Here is a 25,551-nt window from a genome sequence, read left to right as displayed (position 1 = left end):
CTCCCTATTCCTATTCATGCATTTGACAGCCAATCATGAAAGGAGAGGGAACAATATGCATACACATTTTGTTCTGGTAATTTTTCTACCCTTTTGCATTTCCTACAACCTTTAATTTCCCTTGCATTAGGTTAATAGTTTAACTAGCACATACTGTATGTTGATCATTTTACATGTTGCCCTGCTTGCCACTCATTGAGCTACATGCTTGTGAGATGGCAGACAGCCCTACACAAAATGTTTTTGCACTTTTTGTGGTGAAAGCTTGAATTGGAGTAAGAGACCACTTAAAAAAAAAAACATCTCATGTTAATCATTTTTATGACCAATATTCACCCACATCATTATGTGCTTGGGGCGTACCGCAATCATCTGTAAACACTGGGCAGTTACTGGTGATTTACACAAAATTAAAAAATGTATCATGGCAATGTATCATGGTTTCTTGAGGCACATGTGTACCTTCTGATGAAAGCCTATTAGAGATTTACAGTATAAAACAGATCCCTGTCAGTCAGAGTGAGGGTGCCACTTTGCCAGGTTTGTATTTTCTGTTGATCGTTCTATCACCCCAGTCACGCTAACCAGTGTAATTATGACATTCCCGGATAGCTATAAAATTCCAATCGCTCATCCACTTGTTGTCAGTCTTAACAGTTTAGCATCCTAAGGGATGTTCAGTGTCTGTGTGTTGATAACAATTGCAAAGAGGGAACCGGATGGCAGAGAAGAAGAAAAAAAAGGTAACAGCAAGTACAAAACGAGGTCTTACACCTCTGCTTGGCATCATCATGAATTCGTTTTTTGCAGTGGAATCGAGCATCTCACAACTATACAACCCTGGTCTGCACCTGAGTGCCGTGTTGAGGGTATGTTTTGCGGTCTCATTTGCTTTCGTTGTGATGGTTCTTGATCTTTATATTCTGTTGGTTTTTAGCTGTAGGTTTGTTTGTTAGTGTCGCTGTCCTGACCTCATTCTGAATGACCTGCTATTTATAAAAATTAGAGAACAATCACCACAGTGTGACATCATTACGTGAGGCCAATCACTGAGTTTGGCCATTTGTAAGCACACCCGCCAGTCTCTTTGGTTCATGTCACTACCAGCTATCAACAGTGGCCCAAATATCCAGCCTGGTTCCAGAACCATGTGTGGGCGATGGGCAAATGGAGATGAAATTAGGACTGTGATATGGAAGGGCGAGCATGTCATAGCCCTGCAGTGGAAAAACGCCAAAACAAGATCCTAGCCAAAATGTGTGCTATCTGGGGAATCCCCCTGCCGACCTAACAGTTATCCATTTTTCTCCAGGAAGAATTGGATCTGATAACGCTACACTCCCACTTCAGCAGGCTGTAGGCGGTGCAAATAAAATCTATTTGGGTAAATGTTTAGACAATTAAGAGGTATGTTCGGTTGTATGAATTTGGTGGCATGTAAATGTTATTCTACAGAGTGCGTGGTGAAACTGGGGCGTGGAGTCTTTATCTGTCTGTCTATCTTGCTTTATGGTTTCCTGGGACTTTCCTTCTCATTGCTGCAGTACCTGCCCAGAGATTTTTATAATACCTACCAGTAATTTAGATACCATATCTGGTGTTTGTGGAGTAAATACTATAAAGATATGGACTTGGAAGTGGCATGGGTTCCAAAGCCACTCATGTTAGTCACAGCATACTGTATGCTTTCAATAAGCCAACCTTATATTTTTGGGTTCAACTTAACAACACGATTTGGGTCATTTAGCCCGCCACAATGTTGAACGAAGCAAGGCAATGCAAATAATTACATTTCGGTCAAAATTGCCGCTAGAGCCTTTTTGCGTCAACAAGCTATCCATATGTTGATAGGTTGTCTTTGTGGGTAGAAAGTCGGCTGCTTTTTCTGCTGCCGTGAACACACAGGGGCATGTTCATGTTCTAGCGTCCTGCTGATCACCACTCTGTATATTCCACAGTACTAGCAATCAGCCCATCTGTCTTAGTCCGCCCATTCTGTAGTGCTTCTTGGCGCAGTGCACATTACGTTCCCGGCTGCTGTGGGCACACACATGCACACGTATAAACACACACACTCTGCATACATTTACAGATTAGTGGGACAGCAGCCCTTGTCTAAAAGATGCCAGTATTCTGTGCTCCACTGAAATATGTCCCATATTCATCGATTAAAATCATCAGGTTCATCGATTTTAATGAACAGATGTGGTCATTTGGTGCCCTTTACATCAGCCACCTGTGTACCGTTATTCTCCCTCTCAGATGAAGGGAACGGAGCGTTTCGCTCTTCCCCCTCTCCCCTATACCCCAGTCACAGTGGTGCGCAGAGATAGTTGTGTCCTTTGACCCTTATAGTTTAGTAGAAGGGCAGAGTATTGGATAACTAAAGAACAAGCATGGAAACATTAGCCAGTGTGTGCGCGCGTGTGTGTGTGTGTGTGTCTCCCATGTGTAATTGTGGATTGCCCTGTTAGGTGACAGGTGAACCATTGGTCAAGCCTCTAGCTGCTGCACATGTACTGAATAAATGAACTCTTAACAGAAACAGTGTCAGGATGCGTGCGCGTGTACAGTATATGCGTGTGTTTCGGCCAAGTAAAACCTCTGGCGATGAACGGTTTGATGACTTAATGAGACCTAATGAATGTGAATGGGGGAGAGGAGAGAGAAGAACCCGAGCTGGGGCAAGTGTGTCAGGACTACTGCAGCCCCAGCAGTCTCTTTTATTAGCTGATGAAAACCAGGCCAGCTCCTCTGATGGGTTTTCTATCCCAGGAACACCTCTGGATACCAGCACTCTGCTGCTTCAGGCTCACACACAATGCGCCCACAATGAGGATGGCGTTTAGCGGGGAGGCGTGTACGTGTGTGTGGCAGGTGGTCTGGTTGGTAGTGTGTAGTAGGGGCTTGGAGAGCCTTTGAGATGGGGGTGCTGGAGGGTCAGTCCTCATTTAATCAAGGAAATAATTCCTTCTCCCATTAACTTAATTAATCCCAGGCCTCACTTGAAACAGGAGCATAGGGAAACACACCCGGAACGTATCTCTCTGCCCAGTGTGTGTGTGTGTGTGTGTGTGTGTGTGTGTGATAGATGTGCATGTTCAGTTGCACTTCTGTATAGAAAGCTACTTCCTTTGATTTGGGTCTTTTGTATGAAATATATTCATTAGGAAACAGCTCTATTCCGTACATTGATTCTGGCCTTTTAGAAAAACAGAAACTCGCCCGTTAATAATCAGTATGAGTCCTTGCTTCACGTAGCTTTCAATATGCTATATTTTTAGAGCACTGTGAATACTCTTCAAATCGGAGGGTTTGCAGATGTTGCATGTTGTTAACCCTGTCCAACACATTGTAGACCTGCTACTGAACAACAAGCCTGCTGAACGCTCATGCAATAATAGTACACGCAGCTAGAAAAAAAAGCTATGCCAGTGAAAAAAGGATAGGTTAATTCTGGTGACACCCTTATCCAGAGCAACTTACAGTAGAGATTGCAGAGATTTCCAACATGGTCCCCCTCTGGCGTTCCAAGCGCCATGCTCTACCAGTGTTATCATTATTAGTCTGACCATTGTTTTATTGGGTTACTTTGTCAATGTACGCATTTGAACTTGCCATATCAGTTATGTGTATTGATTTGAATAGTAAAATTTTCTCTTTGGGAATTGTACCCAGAAACTCTGGCATTGCAAGCGCCTTCCTCTACCGACTGAGCTATACAGAAATAAGAATACGTTTTGATTTCAACGAAGATGAGCTGCTGAATGTACAAACTACACAGCTTTCAAAACATATCGATTTGAGTGTTTGGTATTTTCAGTGGGAATTGACTTTTCCAGTTTTTGGCTCCTATATTCTTTTATATCCTCCTTAATCCGCCACACTAACCTGTCCCCTCATGCTCCCTAATCCCTAACTCTGTCTCTGCCCCTCCTCCAGAGAAGCCAGTGTCAGTGGAGCTCAGCTGTGGGGCGGGGCCCGTCCTCGTGGCTCTGGAGCCGGGACAGCCCCTGTTGCTTGACTGTCACCTGGGTGCCGCACCCCTGGACACGCCCCTCAACATCACCTGGCTGCAGGATGGACACTCTGTGCTGGAGGGGGAAGGGGACTTCCTCAGGACTCTGCTCAATGGCTCTCTTCTGGTGCTGCCCACCTCCGTGGACGGCCGGACCCCTCACGGGGTGGAGGGGGGCTACAGCTGCGTGGGCTCTGGTCCCTTTGGGGCCCTGACCAGCCGCACCGTCTCCGTTCAACTGGCCAGTGAGTTCCACTATGAGTCAGACAGACTAGAGCTGGGCCCACTCATCTGCACCAAGGACAGACTGGCATGACAGGCTGGTGTCCCCATAACAACAGCCCGTGTCAATACACACACACACACAGACACACACACTGACTCAAACGTGCATACAGATATACACCCAACACAGATACGAATATAGGTACACATAAGCGGACACACACACCCAGAAGCAGACGCACTAGGGCATAGTGACATTTCTCTGGGGAATTTTTGTGTTTGGTTGGAGATTAACTCGTTCCTCTGTCTAAGACAAGGGTTTGATTGTGTGACTGGTCGACCGGACTGCTTTTGTCCTGGGAACAGGTAGGCTCCACACCGATTGTCAGAGCAAAGGAGAGGACAGAGAGGGGAAAAGAGAAGGAAGACAGACACAGGGCAGATAAGTAGAGGACAGACGAGGAGAGGACAGACAGGAAAGTGAGGGAAAGAGGACAGACAGAAAGAGGACAGGCAGTTGGAGAACAGACAGTTAGAGGACAGGCAGGGAGAGGAAAGACAGGGAGAGGACAGACTGTTAGAGGACAGGCAGAGAGCGGTCAGACAGTTAGAGGACAGGCAGGGAGCGGACAGACAGTTAGAGGACAGACAGTTAGAGGACAGGCAGGGAGCGGACAGACAGTTAGAGGACAGGCAGGGAGCGGACAGACAGTTAGAGGACAGGCAGTTAGAGGACAGACAGTTAGAGGACAGGCAGGGAGCGGACAGACAGTTAGAGGACAGACAGTTAGAGGACAGGCAGTTAGAGGACAGGCAGGGAGTGGACAGACAGTTAGAGGACAGGCAGGGAGTGGACAAACAATTAGAGGACAGGCAGTTAGAGGACAGGCAGTTAGAGGACAGGCAGTTAGAGGATAGGCAGGGAGCGGACAGACAGTTAGAGGACAGACAGTTAGAGGACAGGCAGTTAGAGGACAGGCAGGGAGTGGACAGACAGTTAGTGGACAGGCAGGGAGCGGACAGACAGTTAGAGGACAGGCAGGGAGCGGACAGGCGGTTAGAGGACAGGCAGTTATAGGACAGACAGTTAGAGGACAGGCAGTTAGAGTACAGGCAGGGAGCGGACAGACAGTTAGAGGACAGGCAGTTATAGGACAGGCAGTTAGAGGACAGGCAGTTATAGGACAGACAGTTAGAGGACAGGCAGGGAGCGGACAGACAGTTAGAGGACAGGCAGTTATAGGACAGGCAGTTAGAGGACAGGCAGGGAGCGGACAGACAGTTAGAGGACAGGCAGTTAGAGGACAGACAGTTAGAGGACAGGCAGTTAAAGGACAGACAGGTAGAGGACAGGCAGTTAGAGGACAGACAGTTAGAGGACAGACAGTTAGAGGACAGACAGTGTTCCCCTCCCTCTTTCCTATTCTCCCATAGAGCTGCTTTAATTATCCTTTGTAAAAGTGTGAGTCTTTACTCAGTCATTAGCTTTGTGTGAATGGGACAGTATCCTCTATGGATGTTCCTCCTTTTGTCAGCTGTCACATGCCTATTTATGCGGATCCTTTGTTTGGGGGAACGAAAGGACAATGACAGAGGGAGTTAGGTGACAGAGGACTTTGAGAGGGATGGAGAGAGTCTGGCTGAGGAGGACTGGTGAAAGGGGAGGACAGGAGGACTTTGAGAGGGATGGAGAGAGGCTGGCTGTGGAGGACTGGTGAAAGGGGAGGACAGGAGGATGGAAGGAGAGACTATGGGAGGAGAGAGGACTGTAAGGGAGGTGACTGAGGAGTTGGGCACGGTGAAGCGACAGGCGCTGTTCTGAGAGAGACTATTAAGTGTGCCCTTCAGAAGGTTTCTGTGACGGGCAATGTTAAATCTAATGTGCTGTGTATAGGCTGCTACAGCTGGGAGATGGATGAGCTGGGATCCAGGGGGTTGGGGTCTAGGGGGCTGGGGTTCAGGGGGTGGAGGTCCAGGGGGTGGAGGTCCAGGGGGCTGGGGTCCAGGGGGTGGGGGTCCAGGGGGCTGGTGTCTAGGCGGTTGTGGTCTAGGGGGTGGGGGTCCAAAGGGGTTGGGGTCCAGGGGGTGGGGGTCCAGGGGATTGGGGTCCAGGGGGTAGGAGTCCAGGAGGTGGGGGTCCAGGGGGTGGGGGTCCAGGGGATTGGGGGCCAAACTCAATGGCCAAACTCACAATAACAGCAGAAGCCACCGTCCGACAGTAGGTCTGTCTTTCAAGTGACTTTGTCCAAAGAAAGAGTGAGTCTGTGTGTGAATAAAATATTAAGTGGTTGAAGGGAGGAGAAAAAGTAGAGGACAGTGGACATGCCCTCAGACAGAGAGCAATGAATCCAGAGGTTGTGACTAGAGAGTTCAAGAGGAGAGGAAGAAAGCTGCTATCTGATCACCCAGGGGCCAAAATATGGGGTAGGGACAAAGTGAGGGAGGAGATAGAGAAGTTAGAGAGTGGGGGGGGGGGGCAAAAATGACAGGAGAGATGAAAAAGTGACCCAAACATAAGAGAATGAAGACAAATGTACGATGAGCTGCTGAACTCATATTAAACAGATTCATTGTACAGTTTCCTATTTCATCAGATTCAGTAGATACAGTTTCCTATATCATCAGATTCAGTTTATTCAGTTTCCTATTTAATCAGATTCAGTTTTTACAGTTTCCTATTTCATCAGATTCAGTGTATACGGTTTCCTGTTTCATCAGATTTAGTCTATACAGTTTCCTATTTCATCAGATTTAGTGTATACAGTTTCCTATATCATCAGATTTAGTATATACAGTTTCCTATTTCATCAGATTTAGTATATACAGTTTACTATTTCATCAGATTTAGTTTATACAGTTTCCTATATCATCAGATTTAGTATATACAGTTTCCTATATCATCAGATTTAGTGTATACAGTTTCCTATATCATCAGATTTAGTATATACAGTTTCCTATATCATCAGATTTAGTATATACAGTTTCCTATATCATCAGATTTAGTATATACAGTTTCCTATATCATCAGATTTAGTATATGCAGTTTCCTATTTCATCAGATTTAGTGTATACAGTATTTTATTTCATCATTACATTTAGTACATCGTTTTTTTTGGTTTAAACAGACATTAGAGTCTTCATTTAATCAGATTAAATAGGTGGTTTTCTATTTCATCAAATGTATTTAATCAGATTTAGTAGATTCCACCGAATGTAAAACTATAAAAGATTAAGATACATATAAAAGATTGAGTAAATACAATATTTATTACGAGGACAAATTGTGGCCTCCTGCCAAAACAGCTAGTGGAAAGGGCAACAATAGCGTTTGCCATTTCATACTACGGCATGTTGCTTTTCATGCAGTTCATACAATCCTTTGGCGATTATTATTTTAATTATCATCACTATTGTTGTTAATATTTATATCATTACCACTTCCACTAGGCCCATTATTTTCATCATTATTATTATTAATGCATTATAATTGATTGTCTGACCATTGTTGTTGTATGTTTACTTTGAAAATATATTTGAACTTGCCATGTCAGTTAGTTCTACCGATTTGAATGGAGGTGAATGGTGAGAGTTCTGAGGTCTACTGATTTGAATGGTAAGAGTTCTGAGGTCTACTGATTTGAATGGAGGTGAATTGTGAGAGTTCTGAGGTCTACTGATTTGAATGGTAAGAGTTCTGAGGTCTACTGATTTGAATGGTGAGAGTTCTGAGGTCTACTGATTTGAATGGTGAGAGTTCTGAGGTCTACTGATTTGAATGGAGGTTAATGGTGAGAGTTCTGAGTTTTACTGATTTGAATGGAGGTGAATGGGGGGAGTTCTGAGGTCTACTGATTTGACTGTAGGTGAATGGAGAGAGTTCTGAGGTCTACTGATTTGAATGGAGGTGAATGGAGAGAGTTCTGAGGTCCACTGATTTGAATGGAGGTGAATGGAGAGAGTTCTGAGGTCTACTGATTTGAATGGAGGTGAATGGAGAGAGTTCTGAGGTCTACTGATTTGAATGGAGGTGAATGGTGAGAGTTCTGAGTTCTATTGATTTGTATGGAGGTGAATGGAGAGAGTTCTGAGGTCTATTGATTTGAATTGAGGTGAATGGTGAGAGTTCTGAGGTCTACTGATTTGAATGGAGGTGAATGGAGAGAGTTCTGAGGTCTATTGATTTGAATTGAGGTGAATGGTGAGAGTTCTGAGGTGGCTGCTCTGTGTGCACGCAAAGCACACAGAGCCTACCCAATCGTACAGTTACAGAAACACACAGACACATGTAAACGCAGATACACTGGGCCTGGCATGGTGCTTTAGGGGTCGCATTTAGAAGAATGCCGCATGAATGCATTTGAACTGTCTGGATGACCTGTTATCTACCTCTGTGTAGCCCTGCTTTGTGTGTGCTCACTGAGAAACTTTGCTCGGATTGGGATTTGTGCACACAGTGTTTGTTTGTTTGTGTGTGTGTGTGTGTGTGTGTGTGTGTGTGTGCGTGCATATCAGTATATTGCCCTGACAGTTGTTCAGCTTGTTTGTGCTGTTGTATTGTTGTGTGAGAATTAACTGGGAAATATGTATGTTGGGTTGCCAGGTATGATTAGTCTGTACATGTTTTATGATTCATGGTTAATGCCTGACATCATTTTCAAATGAATTATTTTTAATTGCGTCTTTTGGTAGAGGAAATAAGAAACAAAGGGTTAAAGATTATAGGAGTGAGTTTGATATTGAGGGGACACATTTCATGGTCTTCACAAAGTGATATCATTTTTTGGGGGAGGGGGGGGTCAACGTCTAATACAGTATATGTACCCTCTTATTTTAGGCCCTTGTAAAGGTACAATTAAGAACTGAATTCTAGGTCAAGGCTTTCTATTTTTGGATGGTGGGGGATCCTTTTTTTGATATTAAATTAAATATCTGCTCATAATCAGAAAACCCTGTAGCAGTGTGGTAAAAATAACATCAATATATTTTTCCTATGTCTGCTGGACAAACCAACATTTATAAGGCCAGCCTCTGTGAACCAAAGAGAAATGCTGTTTTCCAGTTAATTTCCGGCTATACTTTTTTTTACTGGAGGGCAAAACCTTTTATTTAGCTCTTTTTTATTTTCAAGTGTTGTGGAGGCAGCATCATAATATTGCCTGTATGCTTGTCACAGACATTGATTTTGTTGTGGTTTCTTAGGATCATAATAATTCTGAAAGAGCACAGCCTGTGTTAAAAGATCTTATGGAGTCTTATTAAACTTAACACTGGGACGCAATTTAATATTTTGTACCTATAAGTGGACACATTTTTATAACAAAGATACAACAGAAGGGCTTTACAATGGATGTTGAGTTTTCATGAATGGTCTGACCTTTAAAATGTTTAGGATGGTTTATTTCTTTGATACTACACATACTTTAGATACTATGATAGTCTTTACATGAACCCAAAACATTTAAGTAGCCACAAACTAAAATTAGAAATCAGAAAATTACTATGAGGTAAAAATGTAGATCTTAATCTTTTATTTCAGGGTATTTATATGTTGGTTTCACCATTATAAACGACATAGTCCTCCTATAGTTCCCATAATTCATTAAGTGGGGTCAATAGGTCACAGACTTTAGGCAGTTATAGTATGCTAAGGATCTGTGACTAAATTCTAAACATGGATGTTTAATTTGGACAATATATAATTATTGCCCCAAATTGTGAAACCGGTATGTACACAAATACCCTAAAATAAATGCTGAGAATATACATTTTAACATCATAGCAATTGTCAAATCAACTCTTCAAAGTAAAGCACCAAAAGATGAAAAATGCTTCTCTTTCTCCGTAATTACAGAGGCACTTTGAAAAGTCCATCAAATATACTAAAATAAATAAATGTTCTGTCACAGCTAATCTTTTTCTGGAAGATTGTGAAATTGGACATGTATTTTATGTGATAAATATTAGTTGAGTTGGCACAATTTTACAGCTCTGCCAAGAAACAGGTCTTAGTACATTTACAAACGTTTGAAATGGACCAAATCTCAACTTTAACATATAGTCAGTGTCTGTAGTAGAGAGAAAGACATTAAAGAAAGAAACAGCTTTTCAAAATAAGCCTACTGTAGTAAAAGGTGTTATTTTGGGCGATGTGTCTGATGCATTCTGAAAGCTGCCTGTTTGTTTTTGTGAGCAGTTTGATCAGTCATGTGTTGTCGCACACAAGTGAGTTCAATGCGTAGCTCCTAGAAGAAATTGTGAGTGGGGAGGGGTGGATAACTGACAAAGCATGTGCTGCCGCTTTACCTTCTTTATTGTGAGTGAGGTGCGTCTTTTGAGAGTAGATACATCATGAATTATCAAGGTTATTGTATCCTCATAGATTTCAAAGGTGGAATGTGGGCTTATGCATTCAAAACAAAACTCAGAATATTTAAACCACTGCTAGCTGTATAAGCACCTTATAAAATGTTTTGATTTTATCCTAAGGCAGCAGTACATAATACATAACATTTGTTTATGTGTGGTTTTCAGACTTGCCTGATCGACCTGGCTTTGTTTGGCGATATTGCCTGGTGAGACTAGATTTGTTGACTGCATCTCTTCTTCTCCCTCTCTTTTTCTCTATCGGTATCTGTCGCTTTGGCTTTCTCTCTTGGTCCACACCTCCAGCTCTGTCTCGTTTCCATAAGGACCCAGAGGCCCATGTGGTGCCCCTTGGGGGCGCTGCCCGGTTTGAGTGCCGGATAGAAGGAGTGCCCACACCAAGGATCACCTGGGAGAAGGACCAGGAACCCATCCTCAGCCAGCCTAGGTGAGAGACACACCCTGATAGTAAGTTGTCTGTTCTACCTGGTCCCCTGGTAGTGGGTCTCTATTGACGTCCATGATGGAGTGGGGCTGTGCACCTTTCCCTATTCTAATGCAAAACTATCTGGCTAACAGTGTGGAAGCATCAGGTCTCAGACTTTCAGATTCAGAGACACCTAAACCCAGTTGTCTCTCCGCTCAGTCCTGCACCACACAGGCAAGTGCACCAATAACTTATCACATATCCAAACCTTACACACATACAAACACAATCATTTGTAAAAAAAAAAATAAGAAAAATAATAAAACCAGCCCAAAGCAACTGCTCTGAGGGACACCACACTCTACATATCAGATGTGTGAGAAGCACTGAAGAACATTCTACCGGATAAGATATTCTTTAACAATGTGACGGCAGGTCATGTAAAGTCATGTAAAGTCATGTAAAGTCAAAACTAGTGACATACGCTAAACCATACAGCTCCAACTATCATCTTATGATCAATTTCCTTGTCAGTGCAGTATATTTTAAGGCTCTTCTGCATGCATGTACTTTGCCTGTGGTGCACAGCTCTGTTCCATTCAACCAGTCCTCTGTCCTCTGTAACTTCCAACCCCACTGCCTCTCCCATGCTAGGTTCCAGGCTAGTCCTGTCCTCCAGTCCTGTCCACTACCTAGGAACTAATGTGCTTTGGATCAAATTGAGTGGAAAGATGCCCATAATCTACTGCACATGACCCCCCTCCCACCCTTCTTCTCCATGGCCTGTCCTCCTTCATCACTCCCTTACTGTTCCCCATGGGAGAGATTTGCCTCACAAACACGCACACACACACATTTATTCAGTTTACAGTATGTACAGAATTAATAACCATGGCTTGCTGTGGAGTGATCCTCTGCTGAGCTGACAGTTCTATTCCCGTTCTTCTCGAAGGCCTTCATTACCACGGCAAACTGTCCATTAACCTATTATAACTGTGACAACAAGTCTTCGGTCCTTGGCGCCTCGGAGTCCCTGAACACTCTCGTCACAGGGTGGACCAGCACGCGGAGGGAACCGAGAGAGAGGGGGCCTGTGTGCCAACAATTCCAAGCATTGACAGCCAGGTCTGAACTCTAGAGAATCATGTAGCGCTACTTTTAGAATCCCCCAATTAAAGCATTCCCGTCCGCCTGAAAACTCAAATGCACACTCACACCCCCACCCCCCACATGCACTCACTGGCCACCAGAAACGCTTGCGGTCTCATTCGCTCATTTACCCAAGCACTTAACACTATTGACGTTACTGCCTCAGCTCTGCGGTTGGCTCTCCATGTGTGCCTGGCTGACATGGTGTGTACGTTGGTATATATGAGGCATTTCAGTCAGCCCCTGCTCCTGTCCCTGTGTGACCCCGTATCCCACAGTGGTGGTGGGCTGACAGACAGTGGTATTAATTGGCGGCAGAAGATATGACACCCAGACCAGAGGCCGATGGTTTACGGTCTCTGTGTTACCGAGGGGCTGTCTGTCTCCCTGCCTGCCTGCCTTCCCACCTGCCTGTCTGTCTGTCACAGGATTAGAAGTCCATCATCATAGAGCTAAAAAGGAGGTTGGATAGGAGCTGAATAGCTGAAAGCCTAGGCCTCAGGCTCAGAAGAACCATCCAGACTTGTGTGTGTGTGTGTGTGTGTCTCCGTGTATGTGTGTATGTCTGTGTGTGTGTGTTTGTGGTAACTTGACCTGTCTTCCATGGCAGCCGCGGGGGAGGGGGGTCCGGTGGGTTAAAGGGAGATAAATATTGACAAGAATAGGCAGAACCAGCAGCTATGCCTGCCTTTAGATTCTGTTTTATAAGGCAGTGACGAGCGAATATCTCTCTGACCTTTCTTGTTTCTTTCTAGTTTTTTCGTCCCGCCATCTTCAATTCTTATTTTTCATTAGGACGGAGTTTTGTGACCTTCTTCTGTCTTTTATTTTAGACAGTTTTATGCTAAATAGTTGTCAGATGTACATGTATTGTGAGATAATGGCTGTTTCTGAAGACCGGCTCCATGTACATCTGCATGGATGTAAGAGCAGAATAGAGACCAACACATGGCCAGTACGGCGTTGTCATCCCACTGCTAAAATCCAAGCACTCCACTTACTGCTAAGATTTAAGCACTCCACTCTCTTTTCTTTTTCTACCTCTCTCAGGTTTATCTCTCTCCCGAATGGTGTGCTCCAGATCTTGGGTGTGGTGAAAGAGGATGGGGGAGCGTACCGCTGTGTCGCCACCAACTCCGCCCGGAAACGCTTCAGTCAGGACGCCGTCCTGACTGTCACTACAGGTATATTATGTCTCTGTCAGGCAGTTTCTGTCTCTCTCTCTGTCTATCTTTCTCATTGTATCTCTTTTTAGCTCTCTCCATTTCTGTTTCTCTTGCTCTCTCTCTGTCTTTCTCTGTCTCTCTACACGGATACCTTTTGTCTCTCTACACTGATACCTTTTGAAGGGCTAAAAGCATTTTGAATGTTATCTGATTTACTGTGTTGTAATACTTTGCAAATACTTATAAGAATGACAAGTGAAAATAAATTGAGCGCTATTGAAGAAGATTCAGATGAATGTTTCTCTTAGCAACATGCAGAAACACAGATTTAGACAGATTTGTGAACAATATTTGAAATAGGCATTTTGTGTATATAGAGAAAGTCTTAGATCTTTGAGTTCAGCTCATGATAAATGGGGGCAAAAACAAAAGTGTTGTGTTTATAATTTTGTTCAGTGTATATTGGGGTTTATCATTGTTTGACTTTAATGTGGATCTGTATGTGCTGAGGAAAAAATATGTCTCACCAGACTAAAACATAAAAGACCATGGAGCAAACAGGGTAAGGGGGTGTTAGTCCTCCCCATTTGTTTCATACTACTCTGTGCAATTGAAACAGCATGCATGACTATAAAACTAATCGCCGGTCAGCCCTCATTGTGCACATTTCATTGACCCCATCCCCGCTACATTAATGTCAGCCTACCAAAAACGTCCATGGCTAAGGCCCAGAAAGCCCACGTCTGGTGACTTCATGGTCTCTAATGTTGTCATATATTTGGCAGGAGGTGAGGGAGTGCAGCTCTGTTTCCAACTAATTTTGTGGAAAGTGTGCACATATTTCATCTTCCTCTCGAGACCCAATTCACTTTGCTGTGAGGCAGTGAGTGACAGTATAAGTTGTTCAGGTGATTGGAGACTACTTGCGAAACAAAGTACAATGACACCCCCCTGCTATGCTCCTTTTGCACTGTGGCAGTGATGTATTTAGGGTGGTTAGCACCACTGCTGGCAGGGGCAGAGGGGACAGCAGTACAGGAGAATAGAGTACAGGAGAAAGGAGTGGGAGTAGACTTGGCGCCATAGTAAACAAACTCCTGAGCTGGCATCTTCGCACCTCTGAATGGCCGGGCAGGGGATTGTGAGGAGCCAAAGAGCCATAGAGGTAAGAGTCTAAGAATCGGTTCCATTGGTAGAGGGAGTGGGCGTTGGAGGACTTGTGAATGTGGCCATCCCTTGATCATCTGAATGATCAGTTACTTCCACTATTGGGGATAAAAATAAAAAAATCAGTTAGAAGTGTCTATAATGAGTGAGCTTCAGAACTGGACCACGGAGCAATGGAAGGTGGCCTGGTCTGATGAATCACGTTTCCTTTTACATCATGGGGATGGCTAGATGCATGTGCGTCGCTTGCCTGGAGAACACATGGCACCAGGATGCACTATGGGAAGAAGGCAAGCTGGCAGAGGCAGTGTGATGCTTTGGGCAATGTTCTGCTGGGAAACTTTGGATCCTGCCATTCATGTGAATGTTACTTTGACACTTACTACATACCTCAGCATTGTTGCAGACCACTTGCACCCTTTCATGGCAACAGTATTTCCTGATGGCATTGCCCCCTTTCAGCAGGATAATGTACCCTGCCACAAAGAAAAAAGGGTTCTGGAATGATATGAGGATCACAGGTGTTGACTTGAGTTTAAGGTGTTGACTTGGTCTCCAAATTCCCCAGATCTCAATCCAATTGAGCATCTGTGGGATGTGCTGGACAAAGTCCGATCCATGGAGGCGCCACCTCACAACTTACAGGACTTAAAGCATCTGCTGCTAACGTCTTGGTGCCGGATACCACAGCACAGCTTCAGAGGTCTAGTGGAGTCCATGCCTCAACAGGTCAGGGATGTTTTGGCGACAAAAGGAGGACCTACACAGTATTAGGCAGGTGGTCATAATGTTATGGCTAATCGGTGTGTGTCTCCTGAATCTATGTCTGTGTCCAACCTTGCATTCCCTAGGTTACATCATGGTGGCAACTATTCCTAATATACACATTCAGCAAGAACTATTGGCGTCATCTGTACAGTTGGGAAGGAATATAAGGAATAAAATGTTTACGTTTGACAATGTGAAATCAGAACAACTGTCAAGACACTTCTCTGTGTTGGTCTCTACTTGTACTCTGTGTTTGTCATATTTGTTCCCGTATATATACGATAAGACCTGAAGTAATAAATTGCTATTCTAATGACTGAAGAGTATTTACTGGATAAATTGTGAACCCTTTTCCATCTTCCACAGAAGAATATTAAAGACTAGGGGTGTAACGATTCATTTAACCACGATTCGATCCGTATCACGATTCGTGGTTGTCGATACGATTCAAGGCCGATAATGGTTCATTTAGAACGATACGATCCAAAACGATTCAGTGACTTGAAATCGATTCAGTATCTTTTCAGCCAAAAATTCAACCCGTTGGACTGAAATAAATACCTGGATACTGGACAGTGCAGGTTTCTGTAATAAAATGTGAATGCATTTGCCATTAATTGTTGTTTACTTGTTTGTTGTTTCTTGTAAGGGAATCAGGTATCAATTAATTATGGATATAAACAAACAAGTAAACAACAATTAATGGCAAATGCATTCACATTTTATTTGAATAAAGTGCAACCAACACTTTAGGTTGAATTAACAGGAAGTTAAAATGTTCAATACATTTTCAATAAAAGTACAGTAAGTGCAACCCACATTTCAACAGTAGGTTTACCTGCTACTTGTGCTTTTTTTTTCAACATAAAAATACTACTATATTAATATCAAAAATAAAGTGCAACCAACATCTCTTTAGGTTGAATTAACAGTAGGTTTACCTGCTACTTTTGCTGTTGTTTTTCCACATAGAAATAATACAAATACAGTATTAATATCAAAAATGAAGTGCAACCAACACTTTCCACACACTGGACCGCAATGGTGGCTTGATAATTTCTCGCTCGTCGGCTTCTCCTCTGCCATCTGCCATGCTATGTTTTGTTGTCTTTGCGCTGCTGCTGGCCCGGGGCGATGACATCACGGATAGGCAGACTGAATCGAGTAACGTTAATCGCCTTTATCATTAAAAGTGCTAAGAAAAAACATTCCTATAAAGTCTGACGTGCTTAAATCCAATGGGTTATTTCCTAGTATCGATATAATCGATTGATTGCATTTTAAAACGATGTTAGATCGATATATGTCGTCCGGAAGGCCAACTTGCTGAGCACAGATCGATGTAGTTGGATCATAGGAATATAAATCGATACATCGATGTAGTAGATGGATCGTTACACCCCTAGTAAAGACATTAAAACTATCACATAACACAGATAGAAACGTGTAGCAAGTTCATATTGGAAATTCTTCAGTAGCCTCCCTTTGCCTTGATGACAGCTTTGCACATTGTTTGCATTCTCTCAAGCAGCTTTACGAGGTAGTCACCTGGAATTCTTTATAAAAGTCTTCACACATATGGTGAGCACCTGTTGGCTGCTTTTCTTTCACTCAGTGGTTCAGTTCGTCCCAAACCATCTCAATAGAGATGAGGACGGGTGATTGTGGAGGCCAGGACATCTGAGGCACCACTGATGACATAGTATACCCTCTTGGCCAAACATTCAAATGTGCTAAAGAAAATTGCAACACATGGAAGCTGTTTTTCCTGCTGTGATGTTTGGGATTGATGCATCTTTGTTGGCACTTTTATTTTTTTTTTGTTTTTTTTTTTTACTTTTATTTGATTGGGACAGTGCATGTTAATGAACAAAACATGGAGTACATGCATGTAAAAATGCCGGATTATAGCCAAGGGCTAATTTCCATCCGTAGTCCCACGAGCTAAGATCACACAGCTCACAAAAACATTGCAAAATAAAATTTACATCTACAGTCAGTTCATAAATTTGCTAAATCCTATATACAATATTCACACAAAACTACATTCAACTTCACAAACACTAATCCATATACACATTACAAAGTAAAACAATTTAAAAAAGGATAAAACATATACTAATGTGTGCAACTTTGATTTTCCCATAGCCATTTCTTCAACTGGACTTTAAAAGAGCTATATGTAGTACATTCTTTCAATGTTAGAGGAAGACTATTCCACAGGTTCCCACCCCGGACAGACAGGACCGTCTGACCGAAGGTGGTGCGCCTGTGAGGTATTATCAAGTCTCCTCTGGTAGAGGCTCGCGTGCTCCTCAAAGAATTTTCTTTAGATTTAATAAAGTCCTTCAGAGGTGGCGGAGCGAGGGAGTGAAGGACCTTGTATATCAAACAGATCCAATAAGCGATCAATATTGAAATAGAGCAGGCATGGAGTGGTCTGGATAAAAAAATGTCACTCCCAATAAAATTTGGTTGAGTATGTTTAAATTATAGTTGTGCCCCTCTCAAGTAGTAAATGTAGGGTATAATGTGTCAGAATGGTGATTTATGGCCCTGGAGGGCAGAACATCCATATTGATGTGACAGGTGGGCGGGTCATCCGGTTTGTAGGGTGGGACTTCCATTGTGACGTGTGTTAGGGTGGGACTTCCTGTATGACGTGTGTTTGGGCAGGACTTCAGGAGTGAAATATGCATGTCCGGTGACTTTGTAATTTATGATTACATTGATGTGTCCGTGTTTGATGTTTTGCAATGCGTGATGAGCAAACCAGACTAGTGTTATAACAGGTGGGTTATGTTTGATGATTAACAAATGGGCGTTAGGGTTCCGGAATGTTAAATTCCCAGGCAATAAATAAGTGTTGTGTCAGCGGTAAGGTGTTTGGTGTTTAACAAATCGTGTTCGGCAAATCTATAACCCTGGGATTTTATCTTCTGACAAGTGCTACAACAGATGGCCTACAACTGGTGGTTGTTAAACTTTCATGTTTTATGGGATGATTGGCGTGGTGTGTGTATTTAAACCACACAGACATCGGTGATGGTCACTCAGTCTTGCCTGAGTGAACTTACCTACACAATACAAAATGGAGGATTGTGCGGCGAAACACCGTTGAAAGCTAACAAATTAAACGCAGCTCAGCAATTTGGTAAGCAATTACAAATGGACCGCAGAGATGCAATCAACATGCCAGCCCCGAAGAAACCGATGCAGAGTTTTACCCGAATCCATCAACTACACCAGGATATGTTGGTACGGGAATGGAAATTGGGCGCCAAAACAAGGCCCACATAATACGGTAGATGTACTGTTTAAAGTTGTCGAGGGGCTGAAAGAGTAGGACTCTGTTAGATTGGAACTATTTCTGGAAAATATCAGCGGGGTAGATTGTGACTGCGGACTGGTCGACTGACGTAAGACCCTAAAGCCCGCCTTATGTTAACACCGTCCTCAACACAGCATAAAAACAGACAGACCGCCTGTGACTATCAAGTAGTCGGAAGAAATCTGAATGTTTGTGTAAATTTTCCAAACAGACAAGGGGAAGGAGTTTTTTAATTCACATTTTTAAATGTTAATGAAGATGTACAACGTGAAACATTTTGCTACAGGAAATGATTTCAAAGCGAGTATCGTTGAGAGATTTACATTTTTTTTCAATTGTTTACACACAATTTTGAAAACAGAGTTCTTTTTGTCAAAATATAATCACAATTATCCAAACACCACAATCAATTAGCAAAATTCCTAGATTGTTTGCAAAATGACACAGTTCAGTCAAAACATACACAGTTCAGTCAAAACATATACACATATTTGTGAAAATGCTATTTGTTTTCATTTAACCAACACAGTCATCAATGATCATACACTATTGCAGCCAGTTTCACACTGCTGTGATAAATAAAAAACACATTTGTAAAAAAAAAAAAAGATTTTTGGCCAGACATTCTTAAGAGATAATTTAGGTGACAAAAAATAGTGAGAAACTCACAACATTATTCATGATTTGTTTTGAGATATAAGGAGAATGTAGACAAATACTGTAGGCCTACTATAACCTTACCAAGCACTGCACAACACTTGATGCTGCAGACTGAATATTTCAAGTATTTATTTCAATACTTACAGTATTTCTTACCATAATCAGTTACAGTAATCAACCAACAATGATATAAATTACTGTAAACAAATAAAATCCGTAGACAAATAAAAATGACTGCATGAATTACAGTACATACACTTTGACTCTGAAGAAAAGTAAAGTAAAAGTAAACAGAAATGAAAGAAAACTACTGTAAAAGCAACAAGAATACTGTAACTATCCGTCTCTTCGTCTGGCTGGATCAGGCCATAAGATTTCATCCACATCACAGGCTATGTCTTCATTGTCAAGGCACCGTTGGAAGAATCGCCTTGTGTGACGAAACCACCCCTGCACTGAAGCTGCTTCAAGGACCCCATTTTGTGTGATAGCAGCGCAAAGGGTGATGTTACCCCCTCGCTGCCCTGGCACATTGGTGATTGCCCTGTGCCCAATTACATTTCTCACTCTTCTTCTTGTTTTTGCAAGGTTAAATCCAGCCTCATCCACATATATAAATTCATGTTGAATTTCAGCAGCATCCATTTGCAAGACTCTCTGAAACACATTAAAGAAAATAGGATGCTATTCAATATCTATAGCACAGTGTTTTTTTTGTGACAGAACATTATGAGCAGTGCATGATACCACACCATAGTCAGATGAACAATGCATACCTCCACATACTCATTGAGCAGATGTTTCACTCTCTCTGAATTTCTGTCAAATGGTACCCGATACAGTTGCTTCATGTATATTAGATTTTTCTTTAGGATTCGACCTAATGTTGACAGAGAGACTCGTTGGATGTCCTCGACCCTCAATCCTATGTAAAAACAAAATAAGATAAAAATAAATAAATATATATATATATATTTATTTATTATATAACTCTTCAAGTCTTTCTCTACCTCTTCCTCTACCTAGGTGTCTTCCTCTACCTCCTTCTCTTCCTCTACCTTCTTCTCCTCTACCTATGCCTCTTCCTCTACCTCCTTCTCCTCTTCCTCTACCGCCTTCATCTCCTCTTTGAGCTCCCCCTCTCATTCTCACTCTTCTTCTTCTTCTAACTCCTTCCATTTTTGTTGAAGACAGGTGAACTCACCTGCTGCCTTTTATAGCACACCTGAGTGCTGCGTTTTCAAATTAGCACATGTGTGCTTCCACACCTGGTAGATGTGTTTATCCAATTCCTTCATTAGTGTGGTCATTGGCAATCCGGTGCTTTGTAATGACAAGGAAGTAACCTCACGATCCTTATCTGTGTCTAAGGTGTGAAAATGTGTGTAGAGTTTTACAAATCACTGTGTGTAATGTTTTGCAAAAAGGGTGAAGCGGACATTGTGTGTAATGTTGTGCAAATCTGTGGAGGTGTTTTGCTCATTGGAGTAAAATTTTGCTAATTGTGTGGAAATTTTAATTTTAGTGTGTAAACAATCGTAAAAAACTGTAATAAAACAATTAAATCACGAATGTGGCGGTATCTCACAGCTGCCAACACTCATCGCTATGTTGAGGTTATTCAATATTTAGTTCATGGATACAACCATAGCTACCATCGGTCTATTAAGATGAAGCCAGCTGACGTTTGTGAAGAAATCTGTATGGTACAACAATAATGAGAAATAGTTATCAAAGATACAAGTTCCAGGTTGAGGATACTGTGAGACTCTCAAAGCTGAGAGGTGCGTTTACAAAAGGCTATGAAAAAGGGTACACAGATGAATATTTTACAATAACAGAATGTACCTCCTGTATACAGAATAAAAGATTGCGATGGTGATGGTGATATAACATCGTTATACTGAATCGTTATCTCCCCTTCTCGAACCGTAAACCTCTGATGAATTGCATTAGTACGACCGCCAAAAAGTGCATCCTGAGGGTCAAGGGGCTCTGGAGCATCAAAGGTCTTCAAGAAAGCTTTAACATCTGCGGATGTGTTTTTAAGCTGATTCCACTCACACTCCCATATGTATTGAACATGTACGCTGTGTTGTTCTTTTAAAGCCTCTAGCTTTGTCAGCCATTGCTGGTGCATCAACCCGTACTGAATCTTTGTCACTGGATTGATGCTGGCTGAACAATGACACTTTGGGTGACCGTGCCAGAAACAGCATAGAAATTCATAGACCGTGCTCAACCCATCGCGTTCAGCATATCCATCAATGTAGTAGGCACCGATTTTCAGTTCACCCCTGTTCAGGGCGTGCTGTATTGATATATTCTCATCAGAGGCCACATATTCAAGCCACTGAATTGAGCTGTTTGAAAATGTCTTCTGACAACGGTTGTAGTTGTCTGAGGGGACCAATGCAATGGTGTCCTTGGTGAAGAATCTGTTGCAAAAGACTTTCATGCAAGCCGAAGCAATCATAATTGACCGGAATGGGTCAACACCACCACACTCCAGGAACTCGAGTCTGTAGTGCATAAAACCCTGTCTCAAGATGACCACATCATGCCTTTATTTCATCCTGCATGACAAAGGGGTCTCCGGAAACAGTTGCATACCATTGCAAAAACTCATCTTTTTCTTTAGCCATCATGGTATACACAGCGTAGTAATGCGGTTCCGGATGGGGGCCAACATAGTTCTCACTCTCCTTGATGTTAAACTTGTAAGGAAAGTAGCCTTTTTTCAAATCCTTAAAACCCATATCACGTGGCAAGGCCGACAGCTTCATCGGTAGGAAGCAATGACTATCAATGTATCTCTGATTGAATGTGCTGTCTGTAAAAATCATGAGCTTGCTACCATTAGCAATAAGTGTCATGCCTATGCCATTGTTAGCAAGGTACTGCATCAAGATGTAACCATCAAAACCTTTAGAGTTGTGTGCCTAAAATGTGTAGTCATTATATTTCGGTTGCCTAAACCTTTGGAAAAAAGCAGCGACACAACCATCTCTGGCTGAACATCACGTCTCGTTATCAAAGCTTATTGCGCACACAGAATTTGCAGTGTGTACACCATTCACCGAATTGGCAATTTTCTCAAAATCATAAAATATGTAGCGCTCACTGGGGTCATCAGGCTTACATGGTTTTATAAAACACTGATGATTAATTTCAACCGACAGATCCAGTTTACTTTCGGGACACATGTTAACCGTGCACCTGTGCGCTTTATAGTTGGTAATACTAACATTGTAATGACGGCCGCAATCAACACAGTATTTCTTCTGGTCACACCTGCTAACCCAACGATCCATACTTTTATGGTGCTTCAAACGTTAAAATATTCTTACTCAAACATACATTTATATACAGTGCAGTTTTGATGAGTTGACGGTATTACCTTCAGCTTTCAAGCATGAAAGAAAACAATGAAACAAAAATCCCCTCACGCTGTGCAGCCATAAGGTAGGGTGACCGTAACTGAATCCATTATGGTAATGTACTCTGTATCATCACAGGGCTGTCCTCAATCTGTTTGAATAAAAGATGGAGTGCCAAGGTTCAGCTCTATGCATATTGTCGTAATTGTTAATAACACTTTAGTGCAAGACAAAAAAATTCTGTAAATAATTCAACTTTAAAAGTAAATGCTCAGGTTGTGTAAGATCACAACCGCCCAGTCCAACTGACACAGATGCTGGTCACTTGGTCTAAATACAATGAGGATTAATAAGCGTATACAGGTAATTAAAGCTGATTAACAATAATGTCAAAAGTCTACTTACCAAGATTTGAAGGCCCAAAAAGGTGTTTACCAAACAAGGCTGGTGTTTAATTCCGCTCAACCTAAACCGGAGATTTAAACATGCAGTATGAAAGACAGCTAAAAATGCATGGATTGCGCAATCATAACATTTATTTACACATTCTTACAGTTTTTCTGATGGCTTAGGCAATTTTTTTGTAACTATTGGCAATTTTGCTAAACTCTACACACAAATAAGAAAACCTTTCACCAAATCAGCAAAAAATTGTAGTTCTCTTGCAGAAGCTAATAAAACTTTCTTAACTCTTCAAACCTTCGTAAAAAAATTATTTTCGTATCAAACGTCTACATCACATGCAGTGTCCTCTAGTCCAAGGCACCAGGGAAAATATCTTCTGGAATGCCGTATCCAGCCCTGACATGAAGCCTGGTCAATATCTCCACATGCCTCCTCCATTGCCTATGAAAGGGCTATGCATTGATGGGGATAACGTTCATAGACCTTCCAGAGAAGGCAGAGAAAAACTCTTCAATTGGATTCAAGAATGGAGAGTATGCAGGGAGGTTGAGTACAGTGAAGAGTGGGTGATCTGTAAACCAGTTGCGGACCTAAGCAGCCCTATGTAAACTAACATTGTCCCATATGATGACGTATCTGGTCTGCTCTGGTCTCTGAACATTAGTGAGCCTGTCATGTAAGGTGTCCAGGAAAGAAATTATGTTTGCAGTGTTATATGGGCCTAGGGTTGCATGATGGTGAACAACACCATTTGACTTATAGCTGCACACATAGTTATGTTACCACCTCGTTGTCCTGGGACATTGATTATGGCACGGTGTCCAATAATGTTCCTGCCACGTCTCGTTGTTTTAGTGAGGTTAAATCCTGCCTCATCCACAAAAAGCAGCTCATGACCCATGGCATCTGCCTCTAGCTCCATCACTCTCTGGACAAGACAAATCAAAAGCAGCACAGCAGGCCCATGCACAGCACTACAGTATGCACTTCCAGATTCAGTACCAATGATACTATAGCTTACCTGCATAGTAATATCGCAGTTGTTTCACACGTTCACTGTTTCTTTCAAAAGGAACTCTGAAGATTTGTTTCATTTGGATTCTGTTGCGGGCAAGTACATGACAGAAATGCTCACATTGTGTATGTTTTGGAAGGTGGTGTCATCCTCAATTATGCGCTGCTGTATTTCTCGTAGCCTTATGGAATTATTATTGACTATATGGGTCTCTTGTTCTGCAGTGAACATTCTTCCTCTGCCCCCAGCATGTGGATGTCTAGCAATTCTGTAAAGTAACAATTTCACTATACACTTTACGTGTATGGTATTGTTGTGTTTCTCATTAGAGTATGGCAAGGCTACAAAACTTAGTGCAAAGTGACTGTACTAACCAATTCTCATTTCGAAAATGTCCTTATGATGCTTGCTACAGTGTAGCGGCTCAAGTTCGGCTGAACCCTTTGGCCAGCTTCCCTCAGGGTCATTCCATGGTTGGTTACATGGTCCACTATTGTAGCTCTGATGTCATCAGTAATTCTATTCCTTACTCTTCTTAGTCTTCCTCCTCGTCCTCCTTGTCCTCCTCCTTGTCCTATTCTTCTAAGTTAACCTCCTTGTCCTTGTCATCCTCTCCCTCTCGCTTCTTCACCTCCACATCCTCTTCCTCCTCCTCCTCCTACTTCTTCACCTCCACATCCTCTTCCTCCTCCTCTTCCTCCTACTTCTTCACCTCCACATCCTCTTCCTCCTCCTCTTCCTCCTACTTCTTCACCTCAACGTCCTCTTCCTCGGCCTCCTCTAATTCTCACTTTTCTCACTCTTCCTGCTCCCTTGATTGTTCTCCACATGGACAGCTCACCTGTGGCTTCTTTAAAGTGCTTAGGCTGATTGAACTAATTATCTAAAACAGTTTTCACGTGTGACAGTGTGCCAGACAGTTGGCAAAATAGTGTAAATAATGGCCATACATGTGTATAGTTTTGCTGGGAGTGTGTTGATCATTTGGAAAATTAGTGTAAAGCAGTGAGTTGTGTTTACATTTCCGCAGAAAGAGTGCTGTGCACTGGATTGTTACAAAATTGCAAACTGAGTGCAAAGCAGTGTTTGTGCTTTTAGTTTTGCGAACTCAGTGAGTGGTTTTGCTATAAGTATTAATAGTTTTAGAAATTGTGCTATGACAATCACGGTTAGGGTTTAAGCATTCTGAAAAAACTGTAAAAAGTTCAAATGTCTCGTTTGTTAGCGTTTGTAATTGCAACACAATTCAAATCAATTATTTCAAATAAAATAACTTGTACTTACCACAGAAACGATATACTCCGCGCTTGAAACACCAGCTGTCTTCTGTGCATGCGGCAGGGTTTCATACTGTCTTTACATCGCAGCCGGGGCGCCTCCAGCAAGTCACGCCTCTTAACTTTGTCATTGGTTACATGTCATTGTTCTTCACGTTAGATAAAAATTGTGTTAGAACTATACAGGCTGCAATTATAAA

General features: G+C 42.4%; 1 protein-coding gene and 1 long non-coding RNA gene across 2 annotated transcripts in view; one reads left to right on the top strand and one right to left on the bottom strand.

Annotated features, from left to right (window-relative positions):
* Positions 1 to 25,551, top strand: part of igdcc4 (immunoglobulin superfamily, DCC subclass, member 4) — a 61,783-nt gene that overhangs the window by 12,124 nt on the left and 24,108 nt on the right. Inside the window, exons 2-4 of the mRNA XM_010878630.4 lie at positions 3,943 to 4,263; positions 10,913 to 11,054; positions 13,233 to 13,366. Coding sequence (XP_010876932.3) covers positions 3,943 to 4,263; positions 10,913 to 11,054; positions 13,233 to 13,366 — 597 coding nt within the window. The remainder of the gene's footprint in view (positions 1 to 3,942; positions 4,264 to 10,912; positions 11,055 to 13,232; positions 13,367 to 25,551) is intronic.
* LOC117592937 lies at positions 18,991 to 23,168 on the bottom strand. The gene is made up of 4 exons (XR_004574672.1): positions 23,060 to 23,168; positions 22,675 to 22,805; positions 20,051 to 20,199; positions 18,991 to 19,931 (listed from the first exon to the last, which is right to left on the bottom strand). It is a non-coding gene; the product is annotated as an uncharacterized LOC117592937 (long non-coding RNA).

Source organism: Esox lucius, chromosome 2 (genome assembly GCF_011004845.1).
Source record: "Esox lucius isolate fEsoLuc1 chromosome 2, fEsoLuc1.pri, whole genome shotgun sequence".
NCBI classification, from domain to species: Eukaryota; Metazoa; Chordata; class Actinopteri; order Esociformes; family Esocidae; genus Esox; species Esox lucius.
Note: the sequence above shows the minus strand (reverse complement) of the source record. Positions and strands in the feature narration are given on the sequence as shown.